The sequence below is a fragment of the Cryptotermes secundus genome, unplaced genomic scaffold, assembly GCF_002891405.2.
Source record: "Cryptotermes secundus unplaced genomic scaffold, Csec_1.0 scaffold545, whole genome shotgun sequence".
Lineage (NCBI taxonomy): Eukaryota > Metazoa > Arthropoda > Insecta > Blattodea > Kalotermitidae > Cryptotermes > Cryptotermes secundus.
The window spans coordinates 673,522-688,822 of NW_019737089.1; the positions used below are offsets into that span (position 1 = coordinate 673,522).

The 15,301-nt window shown below is 38.5% G+C and overlaps 1 protein-coding gene and 1 long non-coding RNA gene across 4 annotated transcripts; one reads left to right on the top strand and one right to left on the bottom strand.

Annotated features, from left to right (window-relative positions):
- Nucleotides 1-472: 472 nt before the first annotated feature.
- LOC111870102 (zinc finger protein 239) lies at nucleotides 473-13,512 on the bottom strand. 3 transcript variants are annotated; one of them, XM_023862105.2, is made up of 5 exons: nucleotides 12,874-13,512; nucleotides 9,568-9,867; nucleotides 4,510-4,840; nucleotides 3,975-4,279; nucleotides 473-2,209 (listed from the first exon to the last, which is right to left on the bottom strand). In XM_023862105.2, exons 1-5 carry the CDS (start codon nucleotides 13,066-13,068, stop codon nucleotides 2,084-2,086), a joined length of 1,257 nt encoding a protein of 418 aa, XP_023717873.1. In that variant the 5' UTR covers nucleotides 13,069-13,512; the 3' UTR covers nucleotides 473-2,083. The 3 variants fall into 3 exon arrangements, with proteins under 3 accessions (XP_023717873.1, XP_023717874.1, XP_023717875.1); XM_023862106.2 differs by lacking the exon at nucleotides 12,874-13,512 and adding an exon at nucleotides 12,780-12,866; XM_023862107.2 differs by lacking the exons at nucleotides 473-2,209; nucleotides 3,975-4,279; nucleotides 4,510-4,840 and adding an exon at nucleotides 5,765-6,568 and having other exon boundaries at nucleotides 12,874-13,257.
- On the top strand, nucleotides 13,431-15,017 carry LOC117282759. The gene is made up of 2 exons (XR_004513616.1): nucleotides 13,431-13,521; nucleotides 13,779-15,017. It is a non-coding gene; the product is annotated as an uncharacterized LOC117282759 (long non-coding RNA).
- The last annotated feature ends 284 nt before the right edge of the window (nucleotides 15,018-15,301 follow it).

Here is a 15,301-nt window from a genome sequence, read left to right on the forward strand (position 1 = left end):
AGATTGTGCCTGTGTTCGAGGAGCCGTGCAGCTAGATGTCTCCCTGTTTGGACAATGTAGCTTCTGCCACATCCACAGGGAATACTTTAGCTGCACTGTGTCTCTCGGCTTGCATATATCCCATAAGTGAAGGGTGTTTCAGAGAAGTTCAGACATATAGGGAATCACTGTAACATAAGAATGATCTTCAAAACTAAACTCTCTCTTAGGAGTTCACTCACGAAAACCAGGCTGGAAGGAGATCCACAACAGATGGCACAGCGCATCTACAGTATTCCCTGTAGTGGAGTATTGACAAGAGGGTAGAAATACATACAGCCACATCTAACTACCTCAACCATTCTTGACCCTGGCACCAGACAGAGGTGAGTGGACAGCATGATGGACTGGCGAGTTTACTCGCAAGGAACAAGCCTACAGTAGCAACTGGATAGAAGGTTGCATGGATCCCAGAGCCAGTCTGGATGCTGTGCAGAAGAGAAGAATCTATTGCTCATGCTAGGAACTGAAATTTGGTCATCCAGACTGTAGCCTGCTGCTATACAAACCAAGCAATTTATTCTTTCTTTTGAATTTAGGCAAATTAAGTTAGTTTTAGATGCCATTTAGTTTACCAGGCGGTAAAGTTGTACCCAAATTCCACTATACATTGAGGGTTGAGAGACTTAGCTTCACAACTGATTTAATACTGTAGGAAACTGGAGTTTCATGAATCTCAAGAATAACATAGTTATATAACCCTGCAATACTGCTACATTCAGGGTTTTACAGTGCTGGTATTTTACACTACCATTTCAGTTACTAGGCAATTTCTACATGCCTGTGGGATCATGCTCTATGATACTGTCACGTGTATTAGTGTGTGACTAGAGATGGGTTCTGACTGATGACCTGATTTATTGCACACTTGTAGTATAACTCACTACTACACTTCACAAATCACTATATGACACACTGTGTCTTCTCAGTCTCTTACAGTCTTCATTAACCATTTCTTGGTAACAGACATTAATGATGGTTATTCCTGTCCTTCTGTCTTCAAGTCCCATACAGGACTCCTGTTAACTGTCAACTGAACTGGGTCCCAGGCTGGCAGCAATTTCACACCAACCTTCTAGCCTTCTCTTCACACGCTGACTTAAACTGACAGCTGCACTCTCTCACTCATAAAGCAGCTACTTCACCTCACATCACTCAATTGAGCTGTAGCATCAGTTGTCTTCAAGACAACTTCTCAGAATGGACACGCAGAAACAGCCCCTCTATTGTTGTAGAGGCGTGATTACCACACTGTTGCATAGCAACAGTCATGGTGTGGACCATACAGAAAACACCATCTTCTATTGTTGAATGCATGTATGCTGTGGGCATTATCTAGCAACGTCTGCTGTTTACAGAGTTACTGCTTAGCAACGGGTCTATACACCACAATACTGTACTCAGCACAATTCATAATATTTTTGGATGAGAAATCATTATTCCCACCAAGCTACAGTAACACGCAGTTGAAAAAGAATATCCATCATTTATGCATTAAGATGTTCTGAATCAGGTAAAATGTATGACACAAAGTACGATTCTTGTTATTTTATATCAGATTTCTCCTGTTATAAAAGATCTGTCAGCCAAGTGATCTTGTACACTATGAATGGTACTACCTGGAGCCTTAGTGCCATCTCCGAGTTATACATAAAATGAGGGTAACTTTTGTTTTAAAACTCTCACTGCATCATTGTCATTTTCATCTTTACATTGGTGTTTACATGGTTTTCCTCATACACACCTAAATTCTGGTAGCACCTGAATTCCAAGGCTTTGTCAATCACTGGCCAACATTAATTCTGAGACATCCTTTCTACTTCAAAATTCGGTCTTGTTGTCATAGACAACTTTTTTTCAAATTTACATTCATAAATTGTGATATCTCGCTCATAGTTTACACCATAATGTGTCCCATGGTTCAGAGTGAACGGTTGGTGTGAAAGCCTCTTATTTAGTCTTTGAAGTAACTGAGCTCTCACATCAGGATAATCTTGTGACAATGTTTCCATAATCAAGTTGTCTGCTTCTAAGGTATTCATATTTATCTGAGGCAGCATCGCCTTTTCATATGAAGTTTAAGTTTATACTGATCTGGGAACCCTTTCCCACATATTTCGCAGAACTCTGTGCGATCTTTCTTGTGGGTCTTCTCATGCCGGGCACACACCTAAATCAACACAAAAAAAGTTTTGAATCTCAGTACAAGAATCAGCTAATAAGAAATACAGATATTAAAAATGAAATCAGAGTTTGTCGCTTTAGAAAACATGATAAATTTCACAGCACAGAAAAAACTCTACTTAACTGTAATATATAATATGGAAGACACACAAACACACCTAAAACATCAACGTGAAACAAACCTGATAAATGTTTGATCACAATATCATGCTGCTATGGAATTAAGAAAATATTCAGAGTAAACTAACTGGGAAGTATGTATTATGTGTCATTCACTCTTATCAGCCATGAAAGTTCTTCATGCCCATTTATATGTATCACCACACTTGATTCTTTAGTAAGAGGATTTCTGATTTGACTATGGTATTGTACTCAGACAATGTGCAACTTGTCACTGATATACAAAAGTTTTGTATGCCTCTGTGGCACAACCTAAACCCCAGAACAGTAATGACATTTTAAGTAAGCTGCAAATGAGTTGTAAGAGTTTTCTAAATTTAATTTAGTGTTTGGTAAATGCAAGAATACAAAAGATTAGACCAAAGGAATGGTGGCTCTTTACTGTGTTTCAATTAATGTGACTGGAAAGTAAAGGGTGTTTCACTCGGGGCGGAACCCGGCATTTTGTTAATTCCTTGGATACTAATATAGATATTGCAATGAAATTTGGAGTGGACTTACCTCAGTTCATGTGAAGTCTGGTGACATCATAACAAGTGCTGGAAAAGGCCACCATTTGCGTCCAGACAGCATTGGACTCGGCGTGCCATGGTTTGGAAAGTCCTTGCCCATACGTCAGGTGTCACTTCTTGGATGGCCTCACTTATGATTACTTTTAAAGCCTCTATGGTTCGCGGTTTGTTGGCGTAAACTTGCACTTTCAAATTTCCCCACAAAAAATAATCAGGCGGCATTAGATCGGGTGAGTGCGGTGGCCAAAGTCCCCTGGAAATGACGCTCGCCCAATCTAACACCTCCTGATTATTTTTTGTTGGGACATTTGAAAGTGCAAGTTTATGCCAACAAACCGCGAACCATAGAGGCTTTAAAAGCAAACATAAGTGAGGCCATCCAAGAAGTGACACCTGACGTATGGGCAAGGAGTTTCCAAAACATGGCACGCCGAGTCCAATGCTGTCTGGAAGCAAATGGTGGCCATTTCCAGCACTTGTTATGATGTCACCAGACTTCACATGAACTGAGGTAAGTCCACTCCAAATTTCATTGCAATATCTATATTAGTATCCAAGGAATTAACAAAATGCCGGGTTCCGCCCCGAGTGAAACATCCTTTACAATGCTGGATGGTTCTATGTTTCATACCTATATTGTGAAAAGAAAGAAAGTACTAATTGCATGATGGCAAACACTGATGTCCTATTAAAACAAACTGCTCTCACTGCAAACCAATATTTAACAGAACACCTTCCTGGGACACAATGACTGATTTTGAGAACATTAGCCAAAATTCTTATTTTCATTTAAAAAGACATTTCAGAAACTGAATTCTGTTTCCATCCTATTCTGGTGGGACTGATCAGTGGAGCAAGTGCCTATTTGTGGAGACCAGAAGCAACATGATATGTAAGTCAAGCACATAGGAAACCATACTGCCTTCCCATCTAGAGTATGACTTCTCCTGGCACTGTATGCCATATCCCCAATGACTGACAGTCTAACATTGGACTAGAACATAATTTCCAAGAATTCCAGACTCAATTTACTCAGATAAGACAAGTTACTATAGTTACCTGAGCAAGGGCAAAAGCCTTTGGACAAAGTCTGCACCTGAACTTTCTGTCCCCAACATGCCGCACCATATGAGTCTTGAGGTTATGTTTCACGTGGAATGTGCGATGACAGACATTACACTCAAACGGTTTCAGTCCTGTGTGAATTCTCTTGTGGTAGTACAATGCAGAGTTCTGTGAAAAGGTTTTGTTACATTCTCTGCATTTATAGGGACGTTCATGCGTATGTACACGGCTGTGAATCCTTAGACATGTCTTATTCGAGAACTGCTTTCCACACTCTGCACACAACAGATCTTTCATCCCTGGAATAAGAGTAAAGACATAAAAATCCCTGCATCATGTCAACTAAATGATATATTTTACAAAACAATGAACTTCAAGATGATTTTGGATATGACCAATCTATATAATTTGAGAGTCAAAAAGAAAATGAATATAGGATCTTGCCATCAGTCCTTAAGGAGCAATTACATCATTTGCATGAAACTAAACAGTAAAATGATCTAACCAAGGCAATTTACACATAGCTCACCAGAGTGTGTCTTATAATGTCGAACCAACCCACTGTGTTCTGTGAAGGCTTTCCCGCACAAATGGCACACCTGGTCTTTCACTCCAAGATGCATCTTCTGATGACTATGCAGTGCAGAGCTCTGAGCGAAGGAACGGCCACAATAGGGACAGCCATATGGTTTCTGTTCTGTTTGCAGTTCTCTGTCATAGTGATGAACACGCTTGTGTCTGGCCACATCATTGTGCAGGAAACGTTTCCCACAGATGTCACAACTATAACGTCGTTCACCACTGTGAATCCGTGCATGCTTTGTCAATTGATAGTTGTGGATAAACGCCTTTTGGCACACCTGATCGAAGGAAAATATCCGAGTATCAACAGACACATCTAAAACTGATATAGGTTTGTAATATCTAATAATGAATGCCATATCCATAAACAATATGTGCAAATCTATCCTATTACTTACTTACTTACTCAAGGAGTTGGCCCTTCTGGAGGAGCCACCAATTCTGCAGCTACTCAAGAAAATCACAGCATTTTATGGAACCCGAAGGTTCATTACCACATTCACAAGAGCCCTCCACTGGTCCCTATCCTGAGCTAGATCAATCCAATCCATACCATCCCATCCTATCTCTCTAAAGGCCTGTCCACATTACTCATGCTCATGCTTGTGCTCACCAGGCTTGTGCTCGTAAATCTTCGTCCACACTACTTCAGTTGCTTGCCAGGCTTCGGCGCATGAGGATCCATATATTTACTTGTAATGTGTATAAGCTGTAGTCGTATTTTAATTTATTGGCTATAGTTTTTAAATTAAAAATTTAAAATGGACAAAGTTGTAGTGAGTGGTGCGAGTTTCCTAGTGATACGCCTGTTAGGTCAGGAACAAGAAAGAAGACACAAGAAACTACCTCAAAAACGCAGATGGTAGATGACGACAGTTTTCAAAAGTCAGGAAATCTACAGTGGAAGTGATCTCTTGGAGGACTTGGGAGTGGAAAATTTATGTTTCAAGACATTTTGCGGTATGTCCCCATCAGATTTTGAAACTCTAATCAATTTGGCGGGACCAAAGATAGCAAAGGCTTACAGCACATTTCGAAAAGCTATTCCAGTTGCACAGCAGTTGGCATTTATGCTCAGATACCTAGCAACTGGTGATTCCTACTCCAGTCTCAGTTTTTATTTAAAGTCTCCAAACAAGTGATATCAAACATTCTTCCTGAAGTATGTGCAGCACTTCTTGACAGTTTGAAGGAGTTTGTAAAGGTAAGTTAATGTGTAATAATGCACATTTCTTTATTCTTTATTCTTTATTCATATTGTGGTCAAAGCCATAAAAATAATTACAAAACATTCAGCGATATCAACGACAGGAACTACAATAGGATTTCAAAATATATAAGGTAGAAAAAATTAACAGTCAAATGAGAGAAACAAGTGAAAATTTGAACAAAAGAATTCATTCGAAATGAAGGAAATCAATCAACTGTGAACTGGCATGTCTGATACTGTCAGGAGCAGAAACAGATGTCTGTTGAGAATTTCACTGTTGGTTGGTCTCTGTATGTTGAGTGCTGATAGTGAATGGTTGTCAAGGAGATGGCATGGACGACGAGTAACTATAGTTGTTATTGCTTGAGCTTGACCTTGAATAGTCGCATGAGGTTCCAGATGATTGTGTTATTGCAGAAGGGGATGTATAAATGCCGCTTTCTGCTTTGAAAATTATGTCTGAGAACTCTTTTTTAACAAAAGCACGTGTCCGTTTATCCATCGATCGCAGAACATTTGCTATGTACTCTCCATAGTTGTTGAATTCATCTCTTTTTTTAGCAATAGTGGCTTGTAGAGCAGTGTACGCCTCTCCTATTCGGGGATCTTCAGTGTTAGCACTTTTTCGCGGAATTTTTCTGGGTGAAACAAATACTTTGTTTTCATTTCGTCTAGGTGGTGCTTTGTTGACTTGTGTTTGTGCATGATCTGTTTCTTGGTTACTAACAAGATCACCTTCATCACTACACATGCTTGCAGCCACTTCAAGTTGGGAGTCAGACGCATCTCCTCCGTTCTGAAATAAAGCAAGGAAAATAGATTGATGTAAACACTAAAAAGCAAGGAAAATAAAATATAAAAGAATAGAGGTAGGACTAGGAAAACGAAGATACAAAATTGATAACAAAGCAAGGAAGATAAGTAAACTAGAATACAGTAGAATGTTCATTATTTTTGTTACATTTTATTATTGTTTGCAGATGCCACAGACATAGGATGAGTGGTTGCTGGTAGCTGAAGAATACGAGAGAAAATGGAACTTTCCTCATTGCGTCGGTGCAATGGATGGCAAACATTGCGCAGTACAATTCCCAGCTAACTCTGGAAGTGACTTTTTCAATTACAAGTTGTTTTTCAGTATTGTTCTTTTTGGTCTAGTGGATGCTGACTACTGTTTTATGTATGCTGATGTGGGATGCCAAGGTCGAATTTCAGACGGTGGTGTTTTTCGAAATACAACTTTTTTTAAAAACATGGAGAACGGTATAGTCTTTTTCCCGGACAGTTGTACTTTTCCAGGAGGATGGAAAGGAGTACCCTACATCATTGTCACAGATGACACGTTTGCCCTCAACAATCATATCATGAAGGCGTATTCTGGACAGCAGTCCAGGGGATCAAGTAAGCGTATTTTCAACTACAAATTTTCAAGAGCAGGTCGGATTGTGGAAAATGCGTTCGGAATGCTTTCTTCCGTGTTCTGAGTACTAAGAAAGCCCAAAGTGTTATTATGGCTTGCATATACCTGCATAATTTCTTGCGAAAAAGTTATGATTCCAGACAAATTTATACTCCTGGAGGAGCACTCGATCATGAAGAGAATGTACACGTAACTCGTGGAACATGCAGAAATGAGATCACGTCTGCTACAACGTTTACACCATTACTGACCATTCCACGACAGTCAACTCAGACTGCTAACGATATTAGAGATGAATTTGCTGCTTAATTCATGTCCAAAGACGGGGGAGTGCCATGACAAGTTTATTATCAATAACTGTTCAAGAATTTGTTATTATTCAATTACCAGACACCTAGGTACTAATAACTACCTACTTATATAGGTACATTTCAAGTACCTACTTATGTGAGTTTTACCTTTATTTTATATTTTTGTAACTGTAATTAAAATGTTCCAGGTGTGAATACACCTATGTTTTGTGAATGAGTTAACATTTTTTCTGTTTTGACTTTCTTCCAAAATAAATATTGTGTAAATTACAAATTTTGGCTATGAAACTAGTTTTACTTACTTCTGTGTTGACTGTCCGCTGAGGTTGATATCTGTTGTGAAGAAATGCGAAGACTTTGTATGCAAACCAGTTTGGGGCGCCACTTCGTCAGCTCCAGAGCCTGATTTTCCGGCAACAGTAAGCTTCTGACGCACTTTCCAGTATGTAGCTAACAAACTGTTCATTTTCTTTTTCAATTCAGCCACTACTACATTAAGTTCCGTTGTGGCTGAATCCCACGCTTCAGTTTTTTTTTTTTTCACTTTATATAAACAGTGGGTAGCATCCCACAGCATTAGGTGTTTTTCATAAACTTTTATGAAGTTAATAGTGGAATCGTTCGTCCACTCCATGTTCTGCACGAGTGCAGAAAGTCGACTGATCAAGGCTCATCATCGTCCACATGACTTGGGCGGCTTGTCACGAACCCCTTTGATGTCCCGACAACAAGTGGAGCCTCAGGAACCAGTGGCTCATGTGGCGTGTATTGCTTGTCTCGTGAGCACGAGCACAAGTAATGTGGACAGGCTTTTACATCCATTTTATTCCAAGTGCCAAATTTCATATCCATTTTCTTTAGCTTAAGTCGTTTATCCAAAGAATCCGTCCAGGTCCGAGGTTCTGTGTTCATTTTAATAACATAATCATATTTTACGGTGAGGAGTTGTTAGCCCCACGCCCAACCCCCAAGCTGGAGGACTGCCCTTCGTCGGCTGTCCGTGATTACTTATTCAATATATTCGCAGCTTCCCTCCAAAACTGGAGGGCATCTCCTTCACCCGCAACCTGAGGACACATCATGCCGTGGTAACAACGGGACCCACCTAATGTGGAAATCTATCCTATTATAAGGGATTATGAAAACAATTTCTTCCATGTGTAAAAAGTCACTGCATCACTATACAAATTGTGGCTCACACAGCGAAGTTCTTCAAAAGAAAGGTTTTAATACTTTAAAAGACTTGTAGGTTTGAATATTTGTTAACATTTTGTCTGATATGGATGAGACAATGATAAGGCACAGTATGCAATAATCTCATTGCTACTTTCAGTTCTACGAGTTATGTTCATGATACAATTTGAATAATACTAAATACAACAACTGCCACCTAGTAAAAGACCCAAAAGTGAAAGTAGTACGATTTGGAAAATTTCTTGCATATAAGTTGAACATGTGAACTGTAATGCTGCTTGCGCATAATGCTCCTACTCAAACTCTCTTTCTTTTGGATTGGCCTGCAAACGTCTTTTTTAGACAGCCTCCATTTTCCCCAGTTGGGAGCTCATCCTGGCCATCATCCTTTCATGACATGCATCTAACTGGGCCAGCATTTATTCTCTCAGGAGTTCTTGGTCAGTGCTCATTTCTTCTTCCAGGTGTTCCTGGCCCACTCTCACTTCTTCCTTCATTTCCTTTAGATTGGCATCCATCCTGGCTTGCTTGGCATACCATCATTTGTTTCATCTCCACAGTATTGCAGTATAACAATCCAATGCAGTTTCCAATCCAACAACTTCTGACACCAGCTGTCATGTGTATGAGTGACTAAAGATGGGGTTTGGATTGGTGAACGGATTTATTGACCATTTACAGATGACCATTACAAGTAACTGTAACAGCCTCACTGGTTTACACTCTCTTATGATCACTGCAACTGCAGCACACATAAAGCCTTCTTTGTCTTCAATGTTAAGAAATGGTCCATGGCATGTCATTTTAATGTCTCTCATTAATTATATGAAATGATTCTATGAGGTCTCACTCTAATTTCTCCTGACTTACCTCACACTTGAAAGGCTTGACTCCTTCATGAATAAGCATGTGTGATACCAGGCCACACTTTCGACTAAATTTCTTGTTACATAACTGGCAGAAGAATTCCCCGTGCTGCTGGTCCGATGTTTCATGTTTTGGAGAAACACTTTTTACAGAATCCTGTACTTGATCTGGGTTCAACTCTACTGTGAGCTCTTCAGGTGGTTCACTTTTTATTGGCACATCACCTTGGATTTCGAAAGTTTCATCCACTTCATTTTTCACTTTGTCACTAAGATCCTCTTCTGATTCTTCTTTCAAGATATCCTGTTAAACAATACAGTCTACATAAGATGCAAAACACACATAATTTCTGGTTAGAAACAGAAGAGATAAGACAGAATATATAAACAAAGTTCGCAGACATTAGAATTAACTTATTTCTGAACCCCTGACTGATTTGTCAGTCAGTCACTGTGATCAGTTTATATAACCATTCAACTGGATATACTTGATCACTGAGTGTGTTAAATCAACATCAGAACTGTTGCCAGCTTCAACTGGAAACTCTCAAGTGATATAACTAAGTTATTGTCAACCAGAGAGCATTACGAGATTCAGTCTTTTGGAATGCTCGTATTTATTCTTACATCAATGTTGGTAAAACTGCATGTATGACCGTAACAGATTGCTTTTTTCTTTAATCACAGAAAATACAAATACAGATCTGGTCAGCCAAAAAAACTAGGTGACCTACTGATATTCATATGACGTCCTCACAATATTTACAAGTAAAGTAAAGTAAGTAAAGCTATCCCTGTACCAGGCCGTGAAGGCCCATAGGGCTGTGAGATGGTGAGAGTCCCATATTATCTAGACAATCGGCTCAAAGATACATTTTATAAATGCTAACTGGAGTATATTCATGTGCGTACTGAATACTTTCTGTGGCTTGTAAAATGACATACAACAACATTTTTATCAAGATTGAATAACAATTCATGAATTTCTAAGCAGTTCATGAGGAAACCTTTGTGAAGTGACATAATACATAATAATTTTATTCGAGGGTTGGAACTTTAATAGTGGCAACTATTTATTTAAAACTGATACAAAATAGATGCATGTTTCGAAGTTTTACTGTCCTTCAATGTGGTCACCAGCATTGTGTACAACCTGTTGGCAGTGATGTGGAAGTCGTAGAATACCTTTAGCAGCGCTTGTTGTGTTGATAGTTCGAATAGAGCGGTCTACTGCCTGAAGAATCCCTGGAACAGTTCTGAAGTGAATGCCACAAAGTGGTTCCTTCATCTTAGGAATCAAGTCAAAGTCACAAGGGCTTAAGTCCGGGGAGTATGGTGGATGGTACAGCACTTCCCAGCCCCATCTATCAAACAAATCAGCCACAGCTTGCCATTTCTGCATTTCTGTCAAATCATGCGGAACCCATCATGATGCAATTTTTCTCATGCCCAGGCATTCCTTCAGAATCTGAAGCACAGTTGTATGAACTAATCTTTTCTCTCGGGCCAGCCCACGAATCGTATGGCGTCGATCACTCTCCAGTAACGCTGAAAGAGCATACACTTCTTCACTGACACTAGGACGACCTGGCCGACGCATGTCTGTCAAAATTTGGCGTCACTTGTTGAAGGCTTTTACCCACCTTGCCACTGTTCTGTAAGGCAATGCAGATTCCCCACAAGCCTCCTGAAGACCTTGATGACACTGTCGTGCTGTACGGCCTCTGGCACATTCAATCTTTATCCAACTCCGTTGTTCCTGTTTCAAAAACATCGTGACAGCACTACATTAGACCACCAGCTAACACGAGGCTCTGTTCTTCTTGTCACTGCGCACGTGCGTGATGTGGAAAGGGTGAGTCCATTTACTCTGAGGTAAGGTAGGTATGTAACTAACGTGTGGTATAAGCAACATTATTTGGTTCCGTTGCATGGCATCTCTATAGCAGTGTTGCCACTATTAAAGTTCCAACCTTCGTACATAAGCCTTCAAAGTTAGGTCCTTGTAATCCAGTGGTTATTACTCATATACATGGTCTAACAATAAAGTCTGCAAACTCATCGCTGTAAAAGTGCTACATATATGTACTACAGGGAGGATTTTTACTTTGTTGACTGGTTCCATGGCTCTGTGCTTCACAGCAAGGAGGGTACCACTTGCTGCCAGGTGCATACAAATTTTTCTGATGAATCAACATGCCTGATGGCCAATTATGTTTGGAATGAAGTAGTTACAAATCACAGACATCTTTTGCAACTAACTGTTTCATTAAAAAACACAGGTCCAACAATCCTTGTATTTACAGCACACCTGACACAGATGAAGTAGGACTTTCTTTCTTATCAGTATTGATTACTGTGCCTAAACACAGATTTTGCAAATCTGTAATAAATAGTCCAGAAACCATTATTTTTAACTACTGTTCATAGCCTATTTTGAGTTATAGTACTAAAACCTTCCTGATGAAGTCACTGAATTTTTCAATTGACCTAACCCTTCCAGCTGCACTATGGCCCTGGGGTCAAATCAGTCTCTTAACAGAAATGAGTGACAGGAATATTCCTGTGGTGTAAAGGGTGGCTGGTGCATAACGCTGACAATCTCACCGCCATTTGTGAGCTGACCATCTAGAAAATGTGGGAGCCTCAGTGTCTCACAACCATATGGGTCTTCATGGCCTGTTACAGGATGGCTTTACCTTTTACCTAGTACCAAAAACTATCTGTAATCTATGAATCAATTGGCTTATAAATTAAATCATTTTCTAGATTAACTGCCTGAATGATGATATGCAGGAACAGCATAATCATCATTTATAAAGCCATGTTATACTTCAATTTACAGAACTTATAACCAGAATAATTCATCCATAATTACTGCTGTCATTTCTAATTCCTTACAAAAATAGATACAATTATGGCACTTCCTTAAGACTTAAGTATTCTGTGTGAATGGTAGCAAATATTTAACAAATATAAGAACCTCTGTTCAGTAGCTAAGGAGGCATACTACACAGGTGGTGCATTAATCTCGTACATCCTGGAAATGTCATATTTTTAAATGTACCAAAAATTTCATTTAATTCATATTCACACACACACACACACACACACATATATATATATGTGTGTGTGTGTGTGTGTTGAATTTGACGGCCGTTTCCTCTAACAGCGATAAGTATCACAATTAACCATCACAACCTATTTTCAACTTACCATCCTTGGCTCAAGAGTACGCACTTCCATGCGAAACAATAAATACATAATAAAATTAAACAAAACTCGTCACAAGAATTTTGCATATACAAACCAATGGTCTCATACTGCATATTTGCTGACCGTCTTCTGAATGTACTTGAAATTTTATTTCTGAGTTCTCAAAATGTGTTAGATCGGATTCACTGCAGATATCTTCCGGGGGTTCTTCCTTAATCGATACAAAATTAAATTTACTGCAGTTAGTGAAATTTTGAATGTCTTGTAACAACGCTCCGTTCTTATCCATGGAGAATTTATATCTGTTGTTATAATTTTTATTCACGCTACGTCGTCACCACCACAACTGATAAGAAGTTGGTTATGAGGGAGTTAATACAGTATTTCGGAGAGACTAGTGTATGTTCATTCACACTTCGTTCGCGAACCAACCTAGACCACGTTAGCCATCTCGGCCATCTTGTCACTAGGCAGCACTAGGCACACTTGGGGCCCCTAGGCACAGCGATAACCAGAGGGGTGAAACTGGAATAGAGAAACGTGAAACATAGGTACGACATCTAAACGCGAAGAGGTAGTTACTGGCACGAAGTACTGGCAAATCAGTCCAATTATTCACGATGTTCACGATTGTTCACGATCGTTCACTACAGTAGCAGAGGACTCGCTAATTTGACCCAGTCACAACCGATTACAACGTAGCTGGGTAATTCAAAACGTGGAAATATTCGCTGGAACGAAGGTAATATTAATTATACAAGGTGTTTTTAATAAACTTGAGGAAGGGTGCGAAGCGCACGCGAATTTTGCCCATGACTCAGCATGGCGATAACATCTAGAATGAAGGGAAGTTCTTACCTTTGATCACAGACTAGGTGTTGAAAATGCTGTCCCCCTGCACATAGACACATTCTTTGCCCTGATGGAAGAGGTTTTGATTTACCTTCTGAAGATGCTATACAGGATATTTTAAATTTACCTACGAATGCTTTCTTTCAGTTCTTCCGTTTGAGGGTTACAGCTTGTAAACTTTGCCTTTCAAACAACCCCAGAAGAAAAAATCACAAGGATTACGATCAAGTGAATGTGCTGGCAAAATATCACTGCTGATAATTCTGTCCCTGAAGACATCAGACAAAGGGCATGCTATTTTGTATGCGGATGACATCACAATTATAGTTACTTCAAAAGATCTAAATACTTTGAATGATAAATTAAATATAGTAATGAAACGCATTTCTAATTGGTTTCAAAATAATCATTTGGTACTTAATTTGGGAAAGACTGATTTGATTAAATTTACTATCCAAAAACTCCGGAATATACATTATCAGTGACATATAATAATTTAGGTCTTAAAGTTGAAGATAATGTTAAATTTTTGGGTATATATGTAGATCGTCATCTTAATTGAAAACAACACTGAAAAATTATTAAACAATTGAATACAGCATGTTTCATGCTGAGGAAATTAGAGTTCATTGTTAGTGAACAAGTCCTACAAATGGTCTATTTTTCTCATTATCAGTCACAACTTGAATATGGTATTATTTTGGTGGGTTCTTCTCCAGCAATGAAAAGCATTTTTGCGGCCCAAAAACGGGCACTCAGGGTTATGTTAAGATTGAGTCCTAGAAGCTCTTGTAAAGAAGGCTTTAAGAGAATGGATATTTTACAGTTCCTTGTTTATATATATCTGCTATGATGATGCCCATTGTTAGAAATCATAATACTTATCAAACAAATAAAGCTATTCATCATATATGCCCAAGACAATTTGAAAAGTTACATGTTTCCTCAGTAAGACTATCTTTGATTCAAAGGGGTGTGTTGTATTCATCGATCATAATTTATAATAATCTTCCCCAAAATATACAAATTTTGAAAGACAATGTGAATATTTTTAAGAACACATTTCAATTTTAATTTCAAATTATTTTTGTTCATCAGATCTACATTTTGCGATGGCGCCTCCAGATACAGAACATGTCAAAGCCCAAGTTACAATAAAATTAATGCAGAGGACGTCATAAAGTTATTACAACATACTTACAACCATTGTTGCAATAACTATTGATAAAATGATTGATACAATGTTATAATTAAATACAACATGCATATAACACTTGCATTACAACTTATTATCATAATAAAATACATATTGACATTGTCAATAATAGAGTAAAAGCATATCTAAAGAATTATAGGTACCCTACAATAAAAGTTTTAAAAAAATGACTAGTGTTGTTTTATTTATCTGTAATTAACACAATAATCCCTTGTTTTCCATTCATAATATTCATCTAAAGAATAAAAAGAGCTCACCTGCAAAAATTTTTAAGGGAATATTTGAATTTAAATCTTGCAATAAATTTTTTATAATATGTGGTAATTTATTAAATATTCTAATCCCAGTGTAAGATACTCCCTTTTGAGCCCTGGTTGCTTTATAAGTTGGATAATGCAGTTCAAATCTTTGTCTCATATAAATGTTACGAATATCTGAATTTGCTGCATACTTG